This window comes from Telmatherina bonti (assembly GCF_933228915.1).
Source record: "Telmatherina bonti genome assembly, chromosome: 13".
Lineage (NCBI taxonomy): Eukaryota > Metazoa > Chordata > Actinopteri > Atheriniformes > Telmatherinidae > Telmatherina > Telmatherina bonti.
Window position 1 is genome coordinate 6,370,986 of NC_136611.1, and position 26,829 is coordinate 6,397,814.

Here is a 26,829-nt window from a genome sequence, read left to right on the forward strand (position 1 = left end):
GAAACATTTCCAAGCTAGATGCAAGACTTGCCAGCATGTCCAGTTTACTTTTATAGACACACTTTTACTGCAGTCATTGTTGCACACATGGCTCGCTAACCCTAACAACTTTGGCAGGATGGAAAGTGCTGCTGCTTGTTGGACAACAGGAATATCATGCTCCAATTTGATATAGACATGTTTCAGCTTGAGATCTGCTCTGTCTGCCAGAGGTCTGGCCAATCCAGAGTGTATTGTCTTTGAGAAGACTTGTTGTCCAAACTATGTTTAATCCAACAATTTCTTCCGCCATTCCTCATCAATAATCAAACCCAGTTTGTTGTGTGAGACGTAAGAGATACTACTACTACTATACCAATCAGGATTACCTCCTACAACTGTTTCAGACAGACCTTTGTCATTCTTAAAGATCTCAGTGATCCAGCACCAATGTTTGGTGCTCGGGACTGTTTTGTTTTTAGAAATGTGTCCAAGAAAGTGTGTGATTGGTTTAGCAAATAGTTAGCAAGCATAATATTGCATTGTGAGTCTTCCGAGAAGCTTGTTTTCAATACTTTTAAATGACGTTATGGTAGTTTTTCATCTTATAAATGTTGAGGAATGAGAGATAACCTGCAAAGTTATGCCATTGAAAATTTATTGTGATATCTTATAGTTTACATTAGAGTGAAAACAGACATGTGACATGGCTTTACTAAGACAGAATGCAAAGCAATGTAGTCAAATAAAAAGCAATAATATTCATTTTCAAATTCAGGAAAAAAAAGAAAAAAAAGAAAAACCAAAACAAAACAAAAATAAAACAGGCACAACATATAGCCATTATAAACACAACATGCTTTAGACCTTAAATTGTAGTTAAACAACGCTAAGAAAAGAAGTTGTCTACTCTTTTCTCCTGTAAAACCATTTTGTCCTTGATCAACCTCCTTTCAGGTAAGTTTCAGACAGTAACAGAGTTCAAAAAGTAGGTAGCCAGTGTCACAACAAAACATAATGACAATAAAAAGTAAACAGTTTCAGCAGCAAATATGTACATTTTTCATCCAGGCTGCTTTGATGCTGTTAAGGTAATAAAATCCAAACATTCTTCAGAAAGATGACAAGAGAAGTGACCGGCTTTCTACTCTTTGATTTTGGTTTAGCAGTTAAAATCTCCAGGAGCCACTAAAGCCTCTTTGTGGCTTTCTCTCTGCCCAACTACAGCTGACACTGGTGCATTTGTTAGAACCTGGTTCTTATTTGGTACACACAGGCAGTGACACTGGCAACTGCTTTTTGTTAGTTCAACTTTGATGAAGTGAAGGGAGAGTCACACATCTCCAAGCAACTGCTGCTGGCGCCATCTTGGAGGTCCTTTTTTTTGACAAACTGACTGTGCAGATAACAAGATGAAAATTGTACATGCATTCAAAAACAAACATCAATGTTTGGACAAAGTAGGTTAACTTTCAAATTAAGCAACCAGTTAAAACAAATTGCTTGTTATTCAGATAAAACATTCATCCCAGTTCAGGGGCTGCAACATTCGAGGGATACAAGCATTACACCAAGGACTCTGTGGACGCAATGAAGCATTCTAATGTGGCCAAATGCACAATTTTTTGCTTCTCTGGTTACTTTTAAGCCATCACAATATCTAAAACCTTCAAGATCTGGTCAAATTATTCAACTGGATACCATTGCCAAGATCAAAAATGATCTTTCAGTGTCGATTTATCTTTGATCGCATGTATAAATTAGGTATAAATTAACTGAAGACTGCAGGGTTGCACCATTGGAGAGTTGCAAAACAATGAGCTGAAACGGTTAAAGGTTTAAACAATGTTGTCAGAGAGCGCTAACACAACTGGAGGTGCATTTCTGCCTCACGGTAACAGCAGCCAGATGTGCTGCTTTTTAAACTAAAACTCATGCACCTAACTGTAGGATAGAGCTGCAAAAAAAGGCTGCATTTAAAGACAATTTAAAAAAGGACAGGCTTTGTTACAACTTTCAGGAGATTTGATATGCATACTTCAAACCACTGAAGCTTTACAAACAGAGCAAAAATGATCAAACCAATACATCACATTAAATATATCAATGGAGTAACAGTTCTTTTTTTTTTTTTTTTTTGGACAGATCCAGCACAAAAGTGAATACATTCAAGAAAAACAATCAGATATTCACAGCCAGAGTTGTCAAATACTAAGGATCTCCAACATGGCTACCACAGGGTGCGTTTCATTGCCTGAAAGCCCTCAATACAGGAGACACTGACTGTGGTGGAAAAAGGGTCTTGGTAAAGGCTCTCCCTGCAACATAGTGGGAGATTCCAGCTCACCCTCAACGTCTACATGGCTCAGCAGAGACCTAAACTGTGGCCCTCTAATGGGCTCTCACCACACAAGCTAAATAAACAAGCTAACAAGGGGAAAAAAGAGAAAAAAGGATAACTCAATTCTAAACAAACTAAGCTGAGTGTCAACCTCAGATCAGCGGGAGCAACAGTGAAACCAAACAGCTGCAAAAGTGTTTTTGGAGAAAAAAAAAGCAATAAAGGAAGAAAAACAAACAAAAGCAGAAAAGAGATGAACTTAGGAAGAGGAAGTAAACATTCGCTTTTGTGTGCAGTCATGCACGTGGGCTAATACACAAGCATGTATGCACACACACCGACACACACACAGCTAGAGGTACAGTGAACAAAAGTGCTTCAAGTTGGGGAAGTAAAAGAACTAACCCAGTAGAAATACGTATAAAACCTTAAATATGTAACTTTATGTACAAAAACTAACATGGGCCAATATCTTAGCTATTTCTGTATTAATATTTTCAAGTAGGTATCATTGCTAACTATTAAGGGTTTGCATTGTCATTGTTTGTTTTTTTTTTGTTTTTTTTCCTGTGATCTGACTGACCTTGCCGGCAAAGTAATCAATCACTGCTGATTTTTAAGTCTCTCCTATCCGACCCTGCTCCACTTTCACTTGCTGCCATCATCTAAACCCAAAAGGACAGTTCTCAATGGGTCAAACAAGCCCTGGGCATCCCATAAACCCCAAACCTTTTCCTCTATGCTTTAGTCTGAGAAATAATATACTGAATATCCAACGTTTTTTTTGCACCTCTAAATCTTACTGTAGAAAATATATGCACGTTTATGTATATTAACTCTTTGTTATCCAAGGAAAAGAAACAAAAATCTGACAAGCTGGGCAGACTGTGAGGATTTTGGTGAAGATAACTTTGAGGGCCACTTTGAACCAAAAAGAAGGAAGACACATTGGTTCACATAAAGGTTTTCTGAGTTATGCACAGCACAACAGGAAAAAAAAAAATAAGAAGGGAGGCCGTTCATGTTTTGAAGAGGCACAAGATTCACATGGCTTAGAGGCAAAACTCACAGTTGGTATGCTCTGACAGGAAGAGACAAAAGTGCAAAAGACCTAGAAAAGTAGAAAGATGGTTGGATTTCCAATGTGCGAATGTAGCAGCAAAGCAAAAAGCCTAAACCGCCTGTTCTAGGAGGGGAGAAAAACACGGGAGAAACTAAATTTACTGTTAAAATGTCAATAAAAGTAAAGAAAATGTCCAAGAGGTGTGTAAGAGACGCTCGATGGAGAAACCCACAACTGTAACTTTCTTTGAACAATGTGTCTGTGAGAAGGCCACTAAAACACAGACAAGAGCGGAAAAAAACGAAACAATTTTTGCCTCTAAACCGAGATGAACCGAAGGCCTCTGCAAAGTGCAAATGAAGTAACGTCTTTCAAGTATGCCACTGTGTAATGTGTCACCACACAAACTGCATATATACACACAATAATATGCATATATACAATATGTGTATTACACCAAATATTATATACACAGATATATATATATATATATATATATATATATATATATATATATATACATACATATATACATATATATATATATATATATATATATATACATACATATATACATATATAACTATATATAACACACAATGTTCCAGTATCTACGAACAATATCATAGTATAAATGGATATGTTGTCATGGTATGTGTATTTATATTTATATGTAGCATTTTTCATTACCAGACAACGGGATAATACAGTTCTTCATACTAAAGTATGACATGTGGACACTTATCTGAGCTTCCCCATTTGTGTCTCGTTTGTTTATGGTGCTGCTGCAAAATGGGACCAGCCACAATCGCATTTAGCCATACACTACAAATGTATGTATTTTTATATATATATATATATATATATATATATATATATATATATATATATATATATATATATATATATATATAGTTTTATATATATATATATATATATATATATAGTTTTATATATATATATATATATATATATATAGTTTTATATATATATATATATATATATATATATATATATATATATATATATGTGTCAAGAAAATATTAGGTGCTCCATTCAATGCTTTTTTGGATGCTGAAAGGTACCTGAAAGGGAGAAATGAAGAGAATTCACACAAGAAAATAGATAAAAACAGAAGGAAACATCAGGTAAAAAATCCCACATTACTGCATTCCCACCCATTAATGTTTAAAAAGAATAATAAAAAGAAAAACAAATTGCTGCTACATATCTGTAACTCCGATAAACTCCCTTTCCCCTTTGCTTCTCAAGCATCCCTGATTGCTCATTTGGACATTAGCAAAGAAAAATATGCTTAGCTATAGGCAGAAAAACAACAATATCATAAAGCTGAGGGGAAAATAAAATGCTAACCAGTAACATCCGTTTGCCATCAAACCAAAGCCTCACCACACCACAAGTTAAAACGATGGCAAATAACAGTAAAATCTTCTAAATCATCAAAGTTGTTGAAGAATAAAGAAAAGAAAATGTTCTTTCAGTGAAGTCTCTCCGTTCACAGAGCGGGCGCCACATCACCACAATCACTTGTTGGCGTGTTTCGGTGGGGCGGAGGCAGACTGGGTGGGGTGTGGGGGCGGGTCAAGCGGGGGAACGCCGCCGCTGCGAAGGAGAACACATAATCTTCAACGTTACAAGACGACTCCTGTGACGGGATTTGCTCCACTTCCTTATCGCAGTTCGTTCGTTTGTTCACGATGAGCAGGTGGCTGTGTGCACGTGAAGGTGACCGGGGAGTGGAGGTCCGCGGAGGCCTTTTATTCTTAAAGGGACAGGGTATGGAGGTGGTAGCAGGGAAGGGGGCTCAGGTCGATGGTTGTCGCTCCACACAGTTCGATAAAAAGCATTCCAAGGTCAGGAAAAGAAAAGAAAAAAAAAGAAGCGAGGCTGCAGCGTCACTCCCATCCATTGTCCTTGATCATGTGAGCCAGCTCGATGATGAACTTTCCCTCTTTGTACTTTTGACTGCTCTCAAACGCATGTTCCTGTGAAAACAAGCAGCAAGACTGCATTATTATTATTATTATTATTATTATTATTATTATTATTATCACCATATAATCAACAGAATGTGATTAAGTCTGTTTTATGATCAAAGACATTAGAATACAAGAAAACCTTCGATTGAATTTCACTAAATGTAAACCAAGTTCAACTTTAATCGAGGAATTAATAAAAAAGATTTAAAACTACATTTAAATGACAATATTAAGGTATAAGTAGATCAGCATGCTGTATTAGTACGTTAAGATATTAGACCGTAATCTGAAATGATCAGAGTCATGCGGCGACATCGACTGAATAAATTCAATAATTACAAAAATCCTTTCATAAGTCAAATTTTGCACAACTGACCTTTAAAAGAGGCGTTATGCTTAATTTCATCATCAGTTTGGGTAAAAAAAACTCATTTAAAGTAATTTTCTCCTTCTCTCTCTCTCTTTCTCTCTACGAGGTGTATTTCTGTTTTCTCTTCTTTTCGATTCTCTTTCTGTCCCTCTTCTGTACTCTCCGATCCGGTCCAGCAGTATAAACTTTGTAATACAAGCAATTATGCAAAATAAATATAAAAATAAAATAAGAATCCAGAATATCAAGGGGAGCATTATATCTATGATGCTTCCCTTGGCAAAGTAAATTTTCCAAACAGAATACAGCATCCAGAAAATCATTTTGCTTAAATGCTGAACTAGACAAACAAACAAAAAAAAGTCTATTTACGAGCTTTATGCAGAGCTTTCAGCCATATTTTACAGAGTTTCATGGATCGTTAGCTGTCATGCAGCGATGCATCTTCTCCACCCCAACGGAGCGAATTACTGGGAGATGGCAAGATATGATGGGAAGCTCCGGTAAAGGCAGATAACCTCAGGTTATTTGTTTTTTTTTTATTATTCTTATTTGGTCTGAGAAACTTTTACTCTTATCCCTCACAGTCCTGAGAGAACCAGCGAGAAAATATAAGTCTCAGATGAGCTGGCTTTGTAAGATTTATATACTTAAATGAACAACTAAAGCAAATCAAGATGAAGAGTTTAAATTATTTTAAACCCACATGAAGAAATTGACATGATTTAAAAGTGAGAGAAAGCTTTTCTTTTTTTAGATAGTTTTAAGTCAATTATAGGGCAAAACCAGAGGGAGGATGCTTTACTGGTGCAGCATCTCTCCTGTGGACTTAATATAGGTTGAAAAAAGGAAAGGCAATGAGACACACATGCGCTTATTCATCTGGCCTTGTTATTATCGGAGAACAGCGAGGTGTTTGTGATGCAGGGAAAAAAACAACAGAACGGTTTGCACAAGCAACAAAAATCATTTCTGAAAAATGTCTAAAAGCTGCAGACTGACATCACGTTTCATTCAGAGCTTTATGGTTTCCAGTACGTGTCCCAGTACGTGTCCCAGTGCTGCCGAGGTTCAGCAGAACCCCGTAGCTGTGCGCCTTCAGCGCTCCTCAGCCACCTTTGCCTTGTAAAGCAGCTCTGCCTTTTGCTCACGGGGCCTTTTCTGTGGCTCCAATTGTTTTGTCACTAAAGAAGCATCTTTAATTGAGTCCCTGTCTTATACTTTGTTCAGTTATTTTACACCCTTCTGTCTTTTTAGACAATTAAAGGAACAAGTCTCTTCAAAATGCCGCGACATTTAATCAGTGTAGACTCTCAGAGGTACCAGTCTGGCTGTCTACAGCCAACCTTTTGGAACTGTAATTATGCAGCGTGCTAGGATACCACAAGCGCTCAATCTATGAGGCTAAATACGAACCTGAACAAAAGTGTCACTGTGGCTTTAATGAGCAATGCTTTAATGGATGCAACTTTGCTCTTTTTACTTGCAAGGACATCAATTTTCCTCCTTGGAGGCCAGAAAACCCACTCAGTTGCACAACAAGACTGCAGACTGATGTGATGCATGAAGAAGGAAAGGAAGGTTAAAAAAGAAAAGTGACTTACATATTTCCAGCCCAGGGTGGTTTTACAGTTTTCACAGTAGATATCAGCCACAGCGTGTAAACCCGTGAGGAGTACCCGCTCCTCAGCTGGCCCGCAGCCGACATTCACCCTGTAAGGAAGACGGGAAAGAGAGAAAACCTCTCAGAGGAAAAGTCTGCAACGAGATACAGAAACTCCAAATGGAAAAAAATGTGTGAAACAATTCAGATTCCACTAAAAGTCTCTCGCTTGTTTGCATGAAGAATTTAGTTTTTCATACCTTACTTCCCTAAAACTCCTTTTTAAAGCCTCTGCTTAGAGAAATTGACATTTTGGAGTCTCTGTCTTTTTTTAAACCTGACAACAGTGACATTTTCTGAGCATATTTAAAACAGAGAAAAACATCACCATAGTAACAACTAACTCCAGCTTTTAGATAATATAGCAGGAGAAATAAAAACTCTGAGAACAGATTCAATCATGCCACTCCCTTTCAAACACAAATAATTAGCATTTAAGTAACATGTTAATAAGCTAAACCTTAATTTTACATCAAATATGACCTTTCCACAGCAATGACACGAGCATGACGGGGTTAATATTAACATGAGAGACTTTTAAATCGGCATTGGACATTCACATTAAGGAGATGAAGAGAGATCTTCCTCTCTGGGATACAATAAAGGTCCATTAAGGGCTGGGATGTAAGCTTGTGTAAACGGCAACGGTGAGCTACGTCTGTGCCACAAACAACGCAAGCATACTGCAGCCAAACGTTTAATACTGGATGTCACCGCTAGAGGGCGGTACACAGTACGAGGACTCCGAACTAAATCTGTTAGTTTCTCTTTGTTAGGATATTTATTATAAATTAGCTTTAATTGATGTGTCTATAACAAGCATCAACCTCCGGCGGTTAAAAGTTAAGCCTATGTGGAAGTGCATAAAACTGCAGTTCCCCCTTCATCCACTAGGGGCTGCAAAACAGAGCAAATCCCCATAGACTCCCATGTTAAAAAGACCAACTTCACAGCAGAAATAGACATGTTTACAGCCTGGTACTGAAATCCATTTTAGGTTTCATAGGTCAGGGTTACCTCCCTGACAACTGTGGGGGGATTGAATTTTTTTATGACTCCTCTGTTTAGAAGTAATTTAATCTCAAAATTTGGCATATTTAGGGGGGTGAACTTTTGATTGACAGGTACCCAATATGCCAATTCAAGCACCTTTTAGCCAGTTAACATTGTGATTTAGGTTTAGCCAGCTTACCGTCATTAGCTTGTTAGCTCCCGTTAGCTCAGATAGCTGTAGCTGCCTGTCTTAGCTACAGGCAGGTCAGACTTCGCTAAATGTCAATCATCTACCCCCACACTCACATCAGCCCTCTCAGCTCCACCTCTTTGCCCAATTTCGTATTTTCCGGGAGAGACGACACACGAGATGCTGTCAAGATGGCAACAGTAGGAAACGTCTAATGAACTTCAATTCAGTAACCTATGGGTGACGTCACGGAGGCTCCGCCCATCTTTTATATACAGTCCATTATGGTCTGTAAAGCGCCCTAAGGGTCAACGTTGCAAACTACTGTAGTTAAAAGGTCAATCCATTGGTAACATTGTATTTCCATGGCATTTCAGTACACAACAGCTAACCAATCTGTTGCTAACTGTTAAACACGAGTGTTCATCACCGTGCAACAGGGAGGAATGATTCTAAAAATGTCAGGAATGGCCAATAAGGTCAGAGAGGCGCTATCGGCCATTGTACCTCCCATTTTGTCTTGATGTACTTGTTTGCATGAGTGCCTGTTGCGCGTGCCATGGTCAGCTGTTTCCCTTTACCGTTTCCAGCTGTGTGTCATTATGTCTTATATTTCCTCTACAGTGATTGGCTAGAGTGGCGTGTTGGGATGGACATAGGGCAGGGGTGCGCAGTGCTCAGGCAGAGGTCCCTGCCAACCTCTCCACCGGTTCCTTTTGGTTGTTTTTGAGTTGGGAGTCTCCGGAGGTCCAGTTTTCGGTTTTGGTTCTTTGGTTTGATCTTCTTTTTGTTTGGGGAGCAGCCCAGATCCTACGGCCCATTGCGCGGCTGGTTTTTGTGACTGTTCCTTTCTTTTGCTTATTTTAGCTGGGGCTCCCTCCTCCTTTGGTTGCCATTGGTTTCTTTGATAAACTTTTGTTAAATGTTGATGGTCTCTCTTGTATGTTATGGTTCCTATTTTTGAGCCATATTATTGTTTTGTTTAGGGACCGTACCTGTGCATCTAGCGTTCAAGTCAATACCGAACCTCACGCATGCAACTCATTACCTTACATCAACTCGCACAACCTACATGCCAAACGTACGTTGACAAAACGTGGGCGCCATGATATGTATGTGGACGTGTTGCCATCAGCAAGTATATCTCAGATGGTCGATGCTAAAAATGCAAACAGAGCCTTCTGTCAATCCCGTGCATAATTTGGTTCATTTTCAGAGCTATAAAATGCTTCCTATAATGGAGCAAATGGAGTAGTAGCACTAAAAACCGTGGGAGCAGTGTTGAGCTGTACAGCGGAAGTGCAACCAGAGAAAGAAAGAAGCTGCTGAAACTTATTTAATGACCGCACAGACCACCGGCGTCTACTGTGATGATCTTTGCCGTCACCATGTTTCGCATTGTTTATAATGACATCAGAACTCAGATGTGAACTCTCCACTGCCCCCTGGTGGATGTATAGTCTAACAGCCATACCAACATAAATGATCCATGCAAGTATGGAAGAATGATGTACCCATTTATGCACATTAAAAGAAGTAAATGTAGAAATCATCCACACTGAAACAGCCCTTCTTTAAGAACCAGAAATTTCTGGGAACACAACGTTTAGTCACCTGACTTTATTTATTTATTTATTTATTTGATTTATGGCTCATGCCGGACAAAAAGCTGGCAAGAAAAAGAAATCATTTTAATCTTTGCAAGGTAACAACTAACAGTCATACTTACACTGAGTTAAAGAGATAGGCTCTTCCTTGACTGCCTTGAAATGACTGAAAGAAAAAGAGAGAAAGAAATAGTGTAAGTTAACATTAAACAACAGCACAACACTGCAGAGAGCAGGAATGTCAGCAAATGATGCCCTGGGGTGCTTTTCTCCCAGTAACTGCTGTGCGTACTTGCTCTTCCACCTTGTCAAGGTTTCCACACACAAGGCTGGCTCCAGATAAGAAATAAAATGAGGCGCTGAGGGATGAGCACGTACACATCAGAAAGCATGTCTGTAATCACGTCAGCTTTTATAACAACAGACATGTTCTTGTTTATCGAGAACACGCTGTTATGCAAGAGCAGGACAAATAAATCCAATCTTTTTCTACTAATTTTGAATTTTCTGCTCAGTATTTTAAGGTTATTTCTGCAGGAGACTTTGTGTGCAACGAGGAAAAAGTTGAAACTATGTTTGTGATAAATTTATCTGCCAAATCTCCGTTTGATTATGTAAAGTCCACATAAACATTTAATGAAAGTCATATTTTTGTCCCAGAGTTTTAAACCTCAGATGCAGTTTTGTGTGAAGGACAAAGCCGCTCCTACAGCAATTAAAACAAGACAACGATGACAAGAACTGCATAAACTCTCGTAAAGAATTATATAAATAGGTGATTATGACTGATTTAATGACTCGAAACACAAGTAACACACTGACACCTGTCTGTTCCAGTACAGGTCAGCTACATTTTAGATTCCCTGCAGAACCTTGTTATAAACAAACACTGTCGACATTCTCCCCGAAAGGAATAGTTGGTCATTAAAACAAAATAAATATGTATAATGCATAGGCTTCCTTGTGTGGAAATGTCTCCACAGAGTTGTCCAGAGACGCGTCTGAAGGTTGACAATGATTAAAATGATTAAAGAAATGTACTCGACAGTCAGCAGTGTTTCTTCTCCTATGTTTCAGACAATATGCTCATATTCCTGAAAATAAGAAACAAACAGCAACAAGATGTCTTCAAAAGACACTTTTATGAAGAGCTTAAACTATTCATTTTAATGAAAAGCAAACCAATGAAAGTCGTTTTTGCAGCAAGCTGCACCTGGTTTGTGTTAAACTACTTATATCTGCTTAAGTTTCTAGTGTCATGCGCTCCGGTGCAACCCTGCAGGTTATGTGAAAGAGTTGGATTACATTTATGCAACTGAACATAGTGGGAACACTGCAGCTGGGTGGACAAGGAGACTCCAAAACTCATATAAAGATATGATATAATAACATGCAGGAATTACTGGAAGAGTCCAGAATATATCGGAGATACAAGAACAAATGGTGCTGAAAACTAAACCGAACTGAATTTAAAGATGCTAAAAAGCCAAAGTGGAATATTATCTCTGAGTTTTCATTTCCAAACAAGGAAAAATTTCTGATTATAAACAACAAAATAAAAGATCATATCACTTGTGAGACGCCTTCCGTTCTTCTAAAACAAGAAAGTTACGATAGGTGATGAATCAGCCAAACCTTAAGCTTTTATAGCAGCTTTGTCTTCGTAGTTGATCAGTTTCTTTCTCAGCTAATCAACCGTTGTGTTTTTAATACAGACATGCTGTATATAGAGAGCTTATCTCACTTTAGCCATGAATGAAAAGGACAAACAGGCTGCGTCCAGCAACAAACGCGACAGGCAAGATGACAACGTTTAAGCATGATGCGATGACTTTAGGAGGTTAAAGTAAACCCGTCTCCCTCTACAGTCCACCCACTTCTGAGGCCACACATGACGTTATGGTATAATAATGTAAACAGAGAGTAGCCAAGCCATCACAGCGTGTGACGACGCAACCAGCCAAGCTTTTATCCTCGCGTCCTGTCATCCTCCGCCAGCAGACAGGCCCCAATCGGCTTTCCTTTTCCATTGCAAATGAGTGTGGTGCATACATTTGTTGCTGCGGCTGAAGGCGTTGAGCTAATACCGCCTAATAGGAGCCCCAGCTGCCTCCTACGCTGACCACAGCCGCCGCCGCCGTTGCCACCGCCGCCGAGGCTCAGGGGACAATTTTTAACTTTCCAGCAATTGTCAAAACAGTTTTACTTCAAATAGTGTGAGTTTGGCTTGGAACCACTTCAATCTGAGGCGGAGAAAAATGAGATTCTTATATCTTTTCACTGCTCTGTAGGTGTTCAGACCTTCCTTTTAGATCTCACACGGTCCAGAGCCAGAAGACATGCGACCTTTAGCAGCCAGGGGGAACTAGGTCGGTCCCTGTGGAGTCGACAACAAGACTTCAACAGCGTTTAGAGCAGGGAGGGTGGAGGTTACTCCATGTGACAAGAGCTGGGTGTCATATCTGTGCTTCACTGTGGCTCAGGCATCAACTTAACCACTGGCAAAAAAGACAAAGGGGACGGCTCTGTCTCTTACTGGCCTTATCTGTTCCTCACAGTCTATTTTTACTTTGGCAGCATTTTTTCCTTACTCATGCTGCTGTGAGCTTCGCTGGAGATCACTCAGCTGAAGCATTAGCGACAGAAAACTCCAGAAAGAAAGGCAAGAAAATGAAGCTGGATCACAGTTTTCATTGTAAACAACAACCCATGCGATTTTGGGACGGCATTATAACCCTCCAGACTTCCAGCAATCCTATTACAGACCCCAGCGAGATCCTTCAGGGACTGTCTTCCAGAAACGCAACGAGGATCAGGCAGAGGCTAGACGCAGTCCCAAAACCTTTCAGCTTTTTTTAACTGCTTAATAAAACATGAGCAAAGCGAAACGTGGTTTCTGAGCTCATTTCTTCAAGCTGCTGCAGCTCTCAAACACTTGTTCTCAAGAAATGAATTCTGCAAAGCAAATCTGAAAATCCCTGAATCCTCTTGACCACATGGGACTTGGAGGAACAATACCTCGCTCAGAGAAATCCACTCCTTCAGCCAAACACACACAACCTAAATCCACCGTGAGAGGCAAAGCGCTTCAGCGTCGCAGACCAGAGCGTGACGCTGCTTTTTGCTTTTTATTTTTCTCTTCCAGCGAATGATACAGTTCATCAGAACAAGTTGTGATAAAAGGATTAACTTAAAGCCATTAAGAAACCTGCTGAGGTTGACTTTTACCATCTGTCCCAACAGATGCCGACTGTCGTAGGTGAGGGTTCATCTCCAACTTAAACCTCTTTGATAAACCCTAAAGCTTTATTTACATTCAGTTTAGACGTAATATCATCTTAGATTAGATGTCTGATGTTTTACAGTAAGTGGAGTGTGTTGACTCCTTTACACATATTAAAACCAGGAAAAGCTTTGAGCTGTTGTATATTGCAGGATTATAAAAGGCCATATCCATTTTTACTCAGCTTGTGAAGGAATAAAACAATAAAACACTTAACTATAACTAAATACAGATCTTTTACTTGTGGAAAGAAACTTAACTGCAGAACATACACTGACTGGCCGCCACATTATCACAGAATCACATGGCAGCAACTCAAAGCATTTAGTCGTGTATGAAGACGACTTGCTGACGTTCAAACTGGGCATCAGAAGGAGGAAGAAAGGAGATTTACGGGATTTTTAACGTGTTGTTGCTTTGAGTATTTACTGGGATTTTTACACATGACCATCTCCAGGGTTTCCAGAGAATGTCTGGACCAGAATGTCAGAATGGTCAGACTGGTTGGAGATGATGGAAAGACAACAGGAAGTCCAGTCAGCACTGGTTCCAACCAGAACATCATCTCTGAACACACAACCCGTCCAGCCTGGAGGCAGATGGTCTCCAGCAGCAGAAGACCACAGCGGGTTCCCTCCTGTCAGTAAGAACAGGAAACTGAGGCTACAATTCCCACAGACTCACCAGAACTGGACAATAGAAGATGGAGAAACGTTGCTGGTCTGATGAGTCTCCAGTTCAGCTCCACATTCACATGGTAGGATCAGAATCTGCTGGAAACATCATGACAACATGGATCCATCCATTTTCCTGGTCCACTTTGGTCCCCTTAGTACCAGTATGACATGGTTTAACCTCCACAGCCTACCTGAGTCCTGCTGCTGACCATGTCCATCCCTTTATGAACACAGTGTAACATCTTCTGATGGAAACTTCCAGCAGGATGATGCACCATGTCACAAAGCTCACATCATCTCCACCATGACGATGAGTTCACTGTCCTCCAACGGCTCCACAGTCACCAGATCTACATCCAGCAGAGCAGCTTTGGGAGGTTCTCATCATGATGTGCAGCAACTGTGTGATGCTTCATGTCAACATGGAGGAAACCTCTGAGGAACGTTTCCACCTTGTTGGATCTAAAACACGAAGTTCTGTCTGAAAAAAAGTCCAACTCGGTACAAGCAAGGAGGACGTGATGAAGAGACCGATGGTCATCCAGACATTCAACAAGGCTTTTAGAAGAAAGTTTCTCATACGTCCAGCAGAATTCAGGAAACATCTGCACTAGAATTGAACATCTGTCTAACGCAGTGAATCATTGAGTTATGACCAAACAATGGGATCTATGAAAATAAAAACCGATAAGTTTGGATTTTCCTGATTCAGAATGAATCTTCATGTGCCGGGGAAGACATATGACCATGAACACAGCTGCTCCTGAAACCTACATCAGCCTGGCGAAGCTTGGTCCTTCAAGGCGAAGACTGAGACTCTGATGTGAGGAATGCATCTGCATGATGATCCTCCTCGTCTAAGTCACTGAGAGAGACTGGCAGTAGATGCAGCGATTTAACTGCCTTCAGAAACACTCGGCTTAAATGATGATGCGATGTTTTCACTACAACTCTGACATCAGAGGGCATTTCAGCACTGAGATGTGAAACCGATGCTGCCGTAAATAAAACCATCCCGGTGTTGAACACACTTTATGAGATTAAAAATATAGCAGAAGACCAGAAACATTATCGTCAGGGTCCTGGAAGACTTCCAGGTATGTGCGTCCATTAACGGTGAGACGTGTGATCAGTACTAGAGACGGGCTTCCATCGGCCTGATGGGTGGGACGACCCTGGCGCTCAGCCTCCTCCTCAGTATCCAGGACCGCGTTCACACTACCGGCCTCTCCGCTCTGCTCTGGTTTCACCGTGACGTTGGAACCCAGATCGGATCGTACAAACTGGCAGCAACTCGTCAGATGCAGCGTGATCAGAACGACATCAACAACACCGGTCGGGTCTGACTTTGTAGAAAACAAACGCCTGATTTGAGGTTCCAAATACTTTATATATCTCCACTTTTCTGGACTAAAGGGTTTCATGGACCTTTAAGTGGAACTGGGTTATAAACTCCCATTCCACCTCACCCTGAGGCTTCCCATATTTATTTAACAGCTGAGCGGAGGTAAAGCAGGAGGAAGGACTGTGCCTTTCATACCTCCTTCTGGCCTGTGTGCTCAGGTTAATCCTTTCATTTGGGCTGCTCCATCTGCATCTCTGCTCGTCGGCAGGCATGCCTTGAAGACAGAGAAACTAACTTCCAGGAGGAGAAACTGATTTTTATTTCTTTATTTTTATCTTTCATACTTGGCTCAGGAGATCTCCAGAAGCTGCAACCATGGACAGAAATCTTCCAAACCCTGCAGAGCTCATCCGACGCGTCCCTTTGTCTTTAGCATGACTAACCTGACTAGTTTGCCTTATCCGGTTCACAAAACAATTGGTAGTTGTTTTCACGGTGCTTTCATTCAGGATGAAAATCAAAGAAGGCGAGCAGGCCTTGGCAGCATGTAGTGGAAAACACCAGACTATGGTGTCATCTTCTCCTAAGTAACATAATCGGCTTAGAAGGATTGATGCTGAGGACTGGTGGACTACTGAACACACATATGCCAGCAAGGTGTGGCAGAGAAAAGAGAATTAATAGATCTGTGAGCAGTGAGGTCAAATCAATATTTAGATGTAAATATGGGATATTTCCAGGTTGCGATATAAAACATTAAATCAGTTTTAAGTGTTGTAACAAATGGTTGACTATTTAAATGTGAGGATGGACATTTTCACGCTGCTTTAAAGCGTAATGATCCCAGTAGTTCGGGGTTTAATCGGGACTGAAGGCCGAAAGAACTCAGAGGACGTCAGATATAAAAATCTCTTCACCTACAATTTACATACATTTAGTTTTATGGACACATTAAGTTATAAATCACACCAGAAATTGAAGTCCTGAAAAGTCGTTGAAATGAAGACACTGGCAGATTTCACGCAGTTTGGTACGTTCTGTTCACACTGGAGGCAAAAGTGACTCAAATCCGACCTTTTTAGCCCCCATGTGACCCATTTTGGATCATTTTCCAACAGTCCGAGTGGCACATCCATTTCTTTCTAACCCGATCCACAACACTTTCACATGAGAGACTCAATCAGATCCATATCCTTCAGTTTGAACGGCCATATCACATCTCATTAGACTTTTACGTCACTGAAGCGAGACAGACGTCACCATTCTGCTTCGGAGCAGGCGGGAAAATCGAATGTAAACACTGGATGGAACAATGTTACATGTTTTTATTCCATGTTCTGGGTGATTACTCGATTCTGATTGGCTGCAGGTTGCCGTTTAAAAAGTAATATTGGACACCAGTTAAAAAAAAGTTCCGTAAAATGGCCCAATAGTTCTAAATCAGTGCGCTGGCTCAAACAGCAGTTGCTAACCGTGGCAACAGAAATGTTCAACATAAACATGATAAACATCCTCCCCGATTTCCTTCATATTGTGAAGAAATATGCATTTCAGGCAGAAAATAATCATATTTATGGGACGGCATTTCCGTTCAACACTCTTTTATCTTTCAGACTCGATCACCTGACGGCGCGCCGTGCGCACACACACACTTACGTTCATACACACCGAGTTCCCCACAATTACCCCTGGCTGCAGTGTGCAGACTGAGGAGGATCATCGGGTATTTGTTGCAATCATAGACTGTATATAAAGAGATGGGCGGAGTCTCCGTGACATCACCCATAGGTTACTGAAGAGCTGAATTGAAGCTCGGTGGGCGGTTCCTACCATCGCCATCTTGGCAACGTCATGCGTGTCGTCTCGCCCGGAAAATACAAATATGGGCAAAGAGGTGGAGCTGACAGGGGGGCTGTGAGCATCATGGTGGATGACTGACATTGAGCGAACTCCGATCTTTCTGTAGCTAAGAGCTAACTGAGCTAACTCGAAGATAACAGGAGCTAACAGAGGTAAGCGGGCTAAAGCTATGTCACGTTGTTAACCGGCCAAAAACCGCAGTTGTTCTACATTCTTCTGACTTGAAACTGGAGATCGGGACCTGTCAATCAAAAGGACACGCCCCTAATTATGCCGAACTTCGAGTTTAAGTTACTTTTAAAAGGGCGAGTTAGAAAAAATTCACTCCCCCCCCCCACAGTTGTCATGAAAGTAAACCTGACTTATTAAACCTAAAATGGATTTTTGAACCAGGCTGTAAACATGTTTATTTCTGCTGTGAAGTTGGTCTTTTTAACATGGGAGTCTATGGGGATTTGCTTTGTCTTGCAGCTCCTAGTGGATGAAGGGGGAACTGCACTTTTATGCACTTCCACATAGGCTTCACTTTTAACCGCCGGAGGTTGCCACTTGGTTGCAATAGTATCTGCTGCCAAACGCGCTGCAGGTGCTCTGAAAGCCGGTTACATTGCAAACGCCACAACAAAAGACATTAAATAGTCCGCTCTGCCCTTTCTTGTGAAAAACATTATTTTAACAGCAATAAAAACATTAGTAATTGATCTTTTAAATATTTCCTTTGTGAGTGACCATGGTATAAGCGAGATAATGCCTGACGAGGTGTCCATCATCAGAAATTAATGGACACCTCGTCGGGCATTATTCCTTACATGTTTTCCATCTCCAACTGCACAACAACATGCACACATGGTAGCAAGTGTACAACACAACATGCCACGTATGACGTGGCGTCTTCCTCTGTGCATGAGCGCCACCTCAGTTCACGCTGAAGTGGGATTCAGGGTGCATTTGAATCATAATGTAAGTTACCACGCAGACATGAACGTAGAAACAGCTGAAAACACGGTTCCACCGAGCAGGCAGCAGCTCCCTTTCCTTCTTCCATCGCCTTTAACCTGAAGGCTTCATCATGTGAAGCTCCCTTCTTCCATTCAGTTTCTCCATTCGCTTCTCTTTGTTAACAAACGTGTGTTTTTCTGGCTTCTCATGTGACATCGCAGCGATTACAACTGTCAAATCCAGTCTGTGTAAATCCATTTAGATGAAAATGTGACATCTGAAAGTTCATTTTAATGCAACAATCTTACTTTTTCACCTACTTATGTCCTTTTACCGCTGCGAGTTATTAACATATTAACAGAAGAACGGCAGCTACGTGTGTGTGTGTGAAACCTACAGGAGAAAGACAGACTGTCGAAGAAGATCTCTTCCTGAAATCCAATTATTAGCAAAGTGGATTGTTTAGACTAATGAGGTCATTTGTCAACAGTCACTTTAGTCCAGCAAACAAGACAGACAACACACCCAGTGGACAGTTCCCTCTTCACGGCAGTGGTTTATACAGGCCATCCGCATCCGGATAAGCCGTCTTATCCTTTCACATTAAGGTCAGGGGTTAAAGTCGGAGAACATGAATGTAGCATGAGCTTTCACTTGTAAATGTGCCAACCTGTTCTGCAGGGAACGCTAACTGTAACTCAACACAGTGGCGAAAATGAAGAAAAATACGGAAAAAAACGGTGAAATAAAAAATGTTTTTTGTTTATTATGAAATTTGACCAAAACAGGAGCGTAACTCAATACACCTCCACAACTCTCTGACACCTGTCCTCATTTTTCAGAGTTTCTCTGGAACCACGTCGTCTGTTTAATACTTTCAGAGTAGTTTGAAGTTAAGGGAACATCTGCAAATTTTGTTGATGATGTGTAAAAACCAGTGTAAGTGTTACTGGTGGAGAATAAATTAAATTGAGACGTTGCACAGGTAGGACTGGCGACGTGTCCAGGGTGTACCTGCCTGTCGCCACATGATTGCTGACATGAGCTCCAGCTTCCCGCAGCGCTGAATTAGACGAAGTTAAGACAATGGATTCACTGTACAAATAAAAAAAGCATTTCTTTGTACATGATTAGGAATATCTCTTTGCAATGATGCAGCCGTACACCTAAAGATCTATCAAATCATAGCAAACATGAGAACTTTACTTCAGCAAAGTGAAGCAGAATGAAATTAGAAGTTTTATTGCAGACGGTCTCTAAAAACAGCTTTTTTGGGGCTGAATTTAACACCCATTTGTTGCTGAATTCAGATTTTAAAGCGTTAACAAATGAAATATGTTCAGTTCTGGTCACTAAAAACTGACTATAAACCTTTGATGCTGATGCAGCATTTAGTAAATAAATAAAAATACAAATTTTGAATCCTCTCGTCAAACAGACATCTTGTTTACAACCTTCCAGGTACGACAAAAACGTTTGCCCTAAAAGTGACTTCCTGCTTCCTTCTGAGCAAAAATTTCAAACAAATACAGATTTTCCAACAATTTCTCAAAACAAAACAAAAAAAAAAAAAAAAAAACTCCAGTCAGGAAGTTGATCCTTCATGAGGCACCAGACCAGAGCATTGGCAATAAATCAGTTGTTTTCTTACTGAACATGTAAGAGTATATTTAAAACAAATACTGAAACAACAAAGCTGAAATTTGGACAAACCAGAGGTTTTTTCTGGATTCTGAGCACTGCTGGCAGAAAAATCCATTACCATAAGTTTGCATCTACAGTACATAATTGAAAGTGACATTATTTACTCATTATTCATTATTACTTATTATCTTCAGGCTGAAAAGAACTTTTGCATTAAATTGGAAAGAAGTTGTAAAAAATGGGACATAATAAAGACCAGGGCTGTGACGAGATGCTTTTGTCCCGATTCGATTCAGATTTTTTTGGGTGCCAATTCGATTTATATTGTGATTCTCACAATTCTTCAATATTGCTGATTTTTGTAGATTAAAAACAAAAAAAAAAAATGTATGAAACTTTTTTTCTGCTCGTCATTTCTCAATGCCCAAGAAGACAAGTAAGAAGATCCATAAAAACAATAAAAATGACAAAAAAATTCACAATGGATCATTTCTATTTATTTGAAAAAAAAAAATTTTAACAAAAAAATTGGTTTTAAAATTGTGAAGCAAAAAATCCTGGTATTTGATTTTTCGATAGATTTTGCCACCTCTAATAAAGACTGTACCAGTCATTAGAGATGTTATTTCTGTACATCAGCAGGTTTTTATGTCCAGCTTCTGCACGATGTGTTAGTTTCTTGTGTTGCAGCCACACATTTCAGGCCACTAACGTTACCCTGTTGGTTTTAAGGACACTTTTCAGGGTTTTGTTTTACTGCTCACATTTGATCTTCCACTTAAGTTTAATATGAGTAATCTCTGTCGTCTCTAGTCTGACATGAATAAATATTTGACTGAGGTTTAAATCAGCTGCAGAGGATTTTCTCTCATCTGTTTTCTCAAAATGAGACAGAAGTTTAAAACGTTCTCGTGTAAATACAGGCAGCAAACAAAGAAGAAACCATTTTATCAGTAAATCAACATGACGGGAACATCAGCTGAGCAGCAAACCATCTAGTTCTCGCACCAGTTTGAAGCTCACTGGTGCTACTGGTTTCCCAGCATTCTTGCTCCAGTCTCAGCTCTGAAACACCCGAGCAAACAATGTGGCGTGTCTCTGATGGAAAACTAACATGCAAACAACAGCCTTTAACATTTCCAGCCTCTCCCACGCTGACCTCCGCAGCACAGGCATCTGCGCTCATAAATATGTCGCTCATCTAATTATTTGTTGCTTGGAAGGTAACGGCTCATAATAAGTCAACGTCAGGCTGAGGACACGAAGAAGAAATACAGCTCAGAGATAGAGCGACGCTGCAAAGGAAAAGCCCGGTTTGGAGATTAACTACATGTTGTGAAGGTCATGATTTCATTCATCTGCAAAGAAATATTTTAAATTAATCATCTGAACTTTTATGAACCAGAAAATCAAGTCCTGCAGCCGCTGTTTAAGATAATCGGCTCCAAGCCAAACTAGTCTGAGCAGAATCATACATGACAGAATCTGTAGAGCACCTTGAGGTGCATCTAAAGCGGGAACGTCTCATCCGTACATCACAGCATTCGCAAATACGTCCTGCCGCTTCAGAAATCTAGAAAAAACATTTACAAGCCGACGCTTCGGCAGCTGACCTCCAGGTTTGGCACAAGCTGAACTGTGGAAAGCAGCTCGTCTCATTTGTTCCTCTTTGTGCGTTCTCTGCTGCACAGAGTCCAAGTCGCGAAGCTCCAAAAGAGCAGGAACACGCTGGTCAGGGGCTACATCAAGCTTGTTACGTACGCCACGAGAAGCCAGAACTTTTCTCTTGTTCTCAAGGTTAAGAGAAGAAAATGATGTCATTTTGTTCTCACGGATGTCATTTTGCAGTATACTTGCATAAAGACACTTCTCAACACATCGGGCTGTCTGAACTTTTTTCTTGCGGGGCTCCGAGAAGTAACGTGTGATTGGTCGGACATGTGAGGTGGGCGTGGTTAACACGGAGAAAGCATGAAGCAGAGTTGCTGCTTCTGTGTTTTTACTGTTGCAGGTAAAACGGATTGTTTTGATAAAACAGCTGATCGAGGTGGTGAGAAAGTACCAACATTTTTACATGTGGCGTTAAAACACTCGGACCCAGCCGCGTGCACGACCCGTCATGCCGCGTGCACGACCCGTCATGCCGCGTGCACGACCCGCTAGGGCTGTGATGATATGCTTTTGTCCCGATTCAATTCCGATTTTTTTGGGAGCCAATTCAATTTAAATTGCAAAGCAAAAAAAAAAAAAAATGCATAAAACTTTTTTTTGCTCGTCATTTTCCAACCCGGCAGCCAGATCATCATTCTGCTGCAATAATGCCCAAGAAAACAAGTTAAAAGATCAATAAAAACAATGAAAAATGACAAAAAATTTTGTAATGGATTGTATTTATATATCTGAAAAAAAATCTTTTTTTTTTTAAACAAAAAATCGATTTTTAACAAAAAAAAATTAATGATTTTTTAACAAAATAATCAATTTTTAAAAAAAAAAATCATTTTTTTTCAAATATTTAAATATATATAAAATAAAATATAAATATATAAAAAGATCGTTTTTAACAAAAAAATTTTAACAAAAAAATCCATTTTAAAATTGTGAAACAAAAAAAATCCCAATTTTCAATTTTTCGATTAGATTTTCCCACCCATACAACCTGCCCTGCCGCGGACGAAGTTGCTCATTAAATATGAAACTAGAAAAGCCCTCGGAGAGCGGAAACCTCCGCCAAGCTGCCAATGTTAAAGAATCCTTTAAAAAAAATCCTGGATCCAAACTTTAATCAGTTCTTCATTTTCACATTTCCAACCACTCTTGACATTTTTATAAAAATCCGTCGGTAACGTTTTGAGTTATCTTGATCACAAAGACACCGGTAAAAACATAACCTGGTGGAGGTAACAACCGGGTTCATTACACAGAAAAGCAGACATCGCCCCTCGCAGTGACCCCTCCCCGCTGCAGACCTGCTTCTGCTGGAGGATTTATGGACCTGACCTGCAGCCCTGAGAGCAAGAAACCAGTTCTTGCTTCTCGTGGAGGATGGAACAAGCTTCATGCAACACCTCCAGCTCTTCCAGGGTTTGGAATAAACCACTGACCAACAGGTGGCAGTTGTTGACGTGTCCAGCTCTGGTCCTCGAGGCTGCATCCCTGCAGGTTTTAGATGTTTCCCTGCTTCAACAACCATTGCTGTCAAGTGCTGCCGGTGCATGTTGACCCATTAATCTGAGATGAGTACGCTGCAACAGGACAGCGGCCCCTAAAGGCCGACTTTCACCCACCCTGCCAGTTTAGGACAAGCAAAACTGCAATACCGCTGATGACCACTAGGCTATACATCTCTAACAGACGCACTTTAAATGGTGTTTTTCCACATGAGTGTCGCCAGTTAGATTCCCTTCCTTTGTTCAGTGTTGAGGTTTGATTTTGGTAAACCTGTTTCTCAGAACTTTCTATCACCTTTAGGGTGCGTTCATATCAGCCCTTCTGATCCGAATCCGAGTTTGGAAAGAATCGGACCAAAGAAGCGGTCTCGCTCCGTTTCAAGAGGACCAAATACAGGAAAAAAGTTCCTTCCTGCATGTGGCGTAGCATTTCATTGTGCAGTGTATTTCTGCAGTATACTTGCATGAGACAATAAAAACCCAAAACAGCCATAGTTTTGTCTCCATGTTTAACTCGCAGGTGAAGGAAACAGTTTTCTTCTTCACTCCGGTCTTGTCCTCTCTTCTGCTAAATACCAGTGCAGCGCCACCTCTGGTGGGAATGGGGATATATTATTCTAATGGTTTATCTGGTTTGACCAAAGTGCAGCGTAAACACGATCTCGGTCCGCATGGATACACCCCCCTACAGCTGAGCAGACTCCTCAATCAGACCGGGTCTAGCGGACTGTCCTGATGGGGATGCATCCTTAAATCTGATGTTACTTTGCTTTTACTTGAACCCACACGTCATACTTTGGTATTTTAGTTCTCACATTTGTTCTGTGTTTTTATAGATAGAAAATCTCCTTTTTCCGAGACTTCTTCCTTCTAACTGCAAATTCACACATAATAAGTTTCCTTATTAACATTAACAGTGTTTACTTCTCTGTTTGCAGGCCAGATGTCACAAACAAAAGAGGAAAGTGTCTTTCAGCTTATTTTTTTCCTCTTATGTTTCCTTGTTCTAAATTTAAACCATGATGCAGCAAACTTGTCTTTTTCCACATCATCTGCAAACCGAAGTATATCTGCACGACTGGAACATGTCACCGTTTTCTCCGCTTTTGGATTCAGTTGAAATTTTATGCAGCAACAATTTAATTTCCCCAACAGGCTCCAATAAAAGTTCCCTGCATAAAACACCTCCCAGAATCTATCACAGCATTTGGCGGAGCAATAAATCCTCATACAGCTGACATGGCTCCTGACAGGTTAAGTGAGGTGCTTATAAACGAGCTGAGGCTCTCGTTGGCCAGACATGCATCACTTTTATCATAAACAATGGTCTTCAGCGGTTAAAACCAAAAGGACTCCTCAGTTAGCATCACGGAGCGTCTGCTCCTGCAGAAAGCAGCGATGCAGTCTGGTTGCAGAGCTGTTTACAGAGGCCGTCTCCCTGCTTGCACTAACACACGATGAGTTTCCAAGTCTCTGAACCGCAGGAGGCAAATGGATTTTGACACGGAGATGGCAAGCGCTCAGATTGATCATCTTTGCCATTTGAATAATCAGCTTAGAGCGTGGCGAGAGCGCAGCACACAGGGAGCACGCTGTCACTCTCTTATTATAACTCATAAAAGGTCAGTGCTTCAGTCACCGCGGCTCTGGCTCATCGGATAGTTTTCACACTTTGCTCAGACTTTCCTCACCGGCTATTGATTCACAATCAAGATTAAAAGCAGAATTCTTGCGTTTTTGTTGTTCAGCTGATGACGGCTCTTCTAGCCAGAAATGCTGGAATAAACAGCGATATGAGTCACAAGAGGCGCAGCTTCTTCTCAGTTATTATGGATTTCATTCCGCTTGAGATTTTGCTGCCTTTCTGTTTTCTGATTAATGACCAGACCTGACAGGACGGTTTCATTTTGGGGAAATGGGCTGAATCTTCCGCACCGCTCTGTGATCTGAATGCAGAATGAAGTTTGTTTCCTACTCTGTGAAAATTCATCATTAATGGAGACTGAATGCGAGGGGATTTATGTGCAAGCGGTGACAAGACGCGTTCACACGTGTTTATGATGACTGAAGGTTACCTGGATGATTATTTATCAGGAATAATGTTGAATAAGAGCATTTGTGAGGGAGGCTCGTGCTGCGTGTTGTCGAGCCCTTCAGCCAGCTGAGGTGCAGTTTACACACATATCTGTCCACAGAGAAGCTGCGACATGCTGCATACTGGGAACAATTTAAACCGACATAAACTCACATTTTATCTCAAACAGGACATAAACAACACATCAGATGAGAGACTCTGCCTCTGAAATGCTCCTTTCATACCCAGTCATGTTACTAACCTGTTGCTAGTTAACCTGACCAGGTGTTTTACTTAACCAGTTAGTTTCCCTTGCTCCACCTTTTCAGATGTGCTGCTGCTCATATTTACAACAAAACCATAAAATGTCTTAGTTTCAGCATCTGATGGGAAGAACACGCAGGTTTATGAGATATGCAGATGATATGCAGCTGCATGAAGCAACTGGTCCAGCCTGGTTTCAGGAGTGATGGACTGGATGGTGAGAAACATAAGAACATGTTCATCTGCATGAATGATTGGCTTATTTTTACAGTTTTCTGACATAAAAAGACTCATTTTTATTCAAGCACATATCATAGTGAGCACTGTGAACTGGAGCAGAACTACAAGTAACAGAAATACAGCTGTAAAATCCTGCTTTATCAGTTGCCTCTCACCCTCTTCATGCTTCATATTTCCTGCACATAAGCTCTTTGTTTAGCGACAACTCCTCCAGATCAGACACATTTCGAGCCTTTTCTCGCTGATCAGCGCAGGTTTTTCAGATAAAAGACTCCATGCAGAGTCCAGATAAACTGCTTTTTACCTCATTATATTTCTTTGAAACTCCAAATTAGGCTTAGCTTTCAGTTTTGACCCAAAACTTCTAAAACAGGTCTTACTTTATTCCTTTTGTTTTATATTTTTGCAAATAGCGGTCGTCTGGCCAAACCACTGCAGGAAATAACTTTGCAGGAACGTTAACGGTCTTCGGAATCTCGCTGGAGAACAATAAAAACATTCACGACTCATCCTGGTGTCGCATCAATTTGCACATCTTAATTTTGCATCCTATAAAATAACTCTGCAGGACTCTGAACTTAAGCAAATCGATGCCGAGCTTTTTGGGGAGAAAGGAGATCTTGACTCATGCAGCAGCACGCAGGACGAGGCTGGCGCCTACATGGACTCTTACAGGTACATCTGAAAAAGACTACGACATCTTTCACAGCACCATGGTAATTCTGGTGGTAAAAGTGTCTGACTGGTCTGGTGGAGTTTGTTTATTCAGCGTTAGCTTATCTATTTGTTCTCACGGCTCAACATGTTTGGAAACAGTACTGACAAAAAACTGTCACAGTAACCTACATTGGCTTTTTTTTCTGCTGTATCACACTATCTATAGTTATTTATAGCGCTGTGGAAAGAGCCAACACTCACAGCTGATGAGTGTATTTCCAGTACGATACATGCTGGTGTCGTTTTTCTCCAGCAGGTCGCCGTGAGGACGGCTGCCGGTAGACCTGACGTACCTTTGAGATGAGCTCGTCGTGGTTGGCCAGATGTGCCCGGCAGTGGATGCAGCTGTATGTGCGGTGGCAGGACGGCAGGTAAGCCTGGAAGGTCTTTGACTTGGTCATCTTCACCAT

The 26,829-nt window shown here is 40.7% G+C and overlaps 1 protein-coding gene across 1 annotated transcript; it reads right to left on the reverse strand.

Annotated features, from left to right (window-relative positions):
* Window positions 1-5,299: 5,299 nt before the first annotated feature.
* Window positions 5,300-26,829, reverse strand: ypel1 (yippee-like 1; the record flags this gene model as incomplete). Its single annotated transcript, XM_079250755.1, has 4 exons — window positions 5,300-5,389; window positions 7,358-7,466; window positions 10,329-10,372; window positions 26,713-26,829. 4 exons carry the CDS (start codon window positions 26,827-26,829, stop codon window positions 5,300-5,302), a joined length of 360 nt encoding a protein of 119 aa, XP_079106881.1.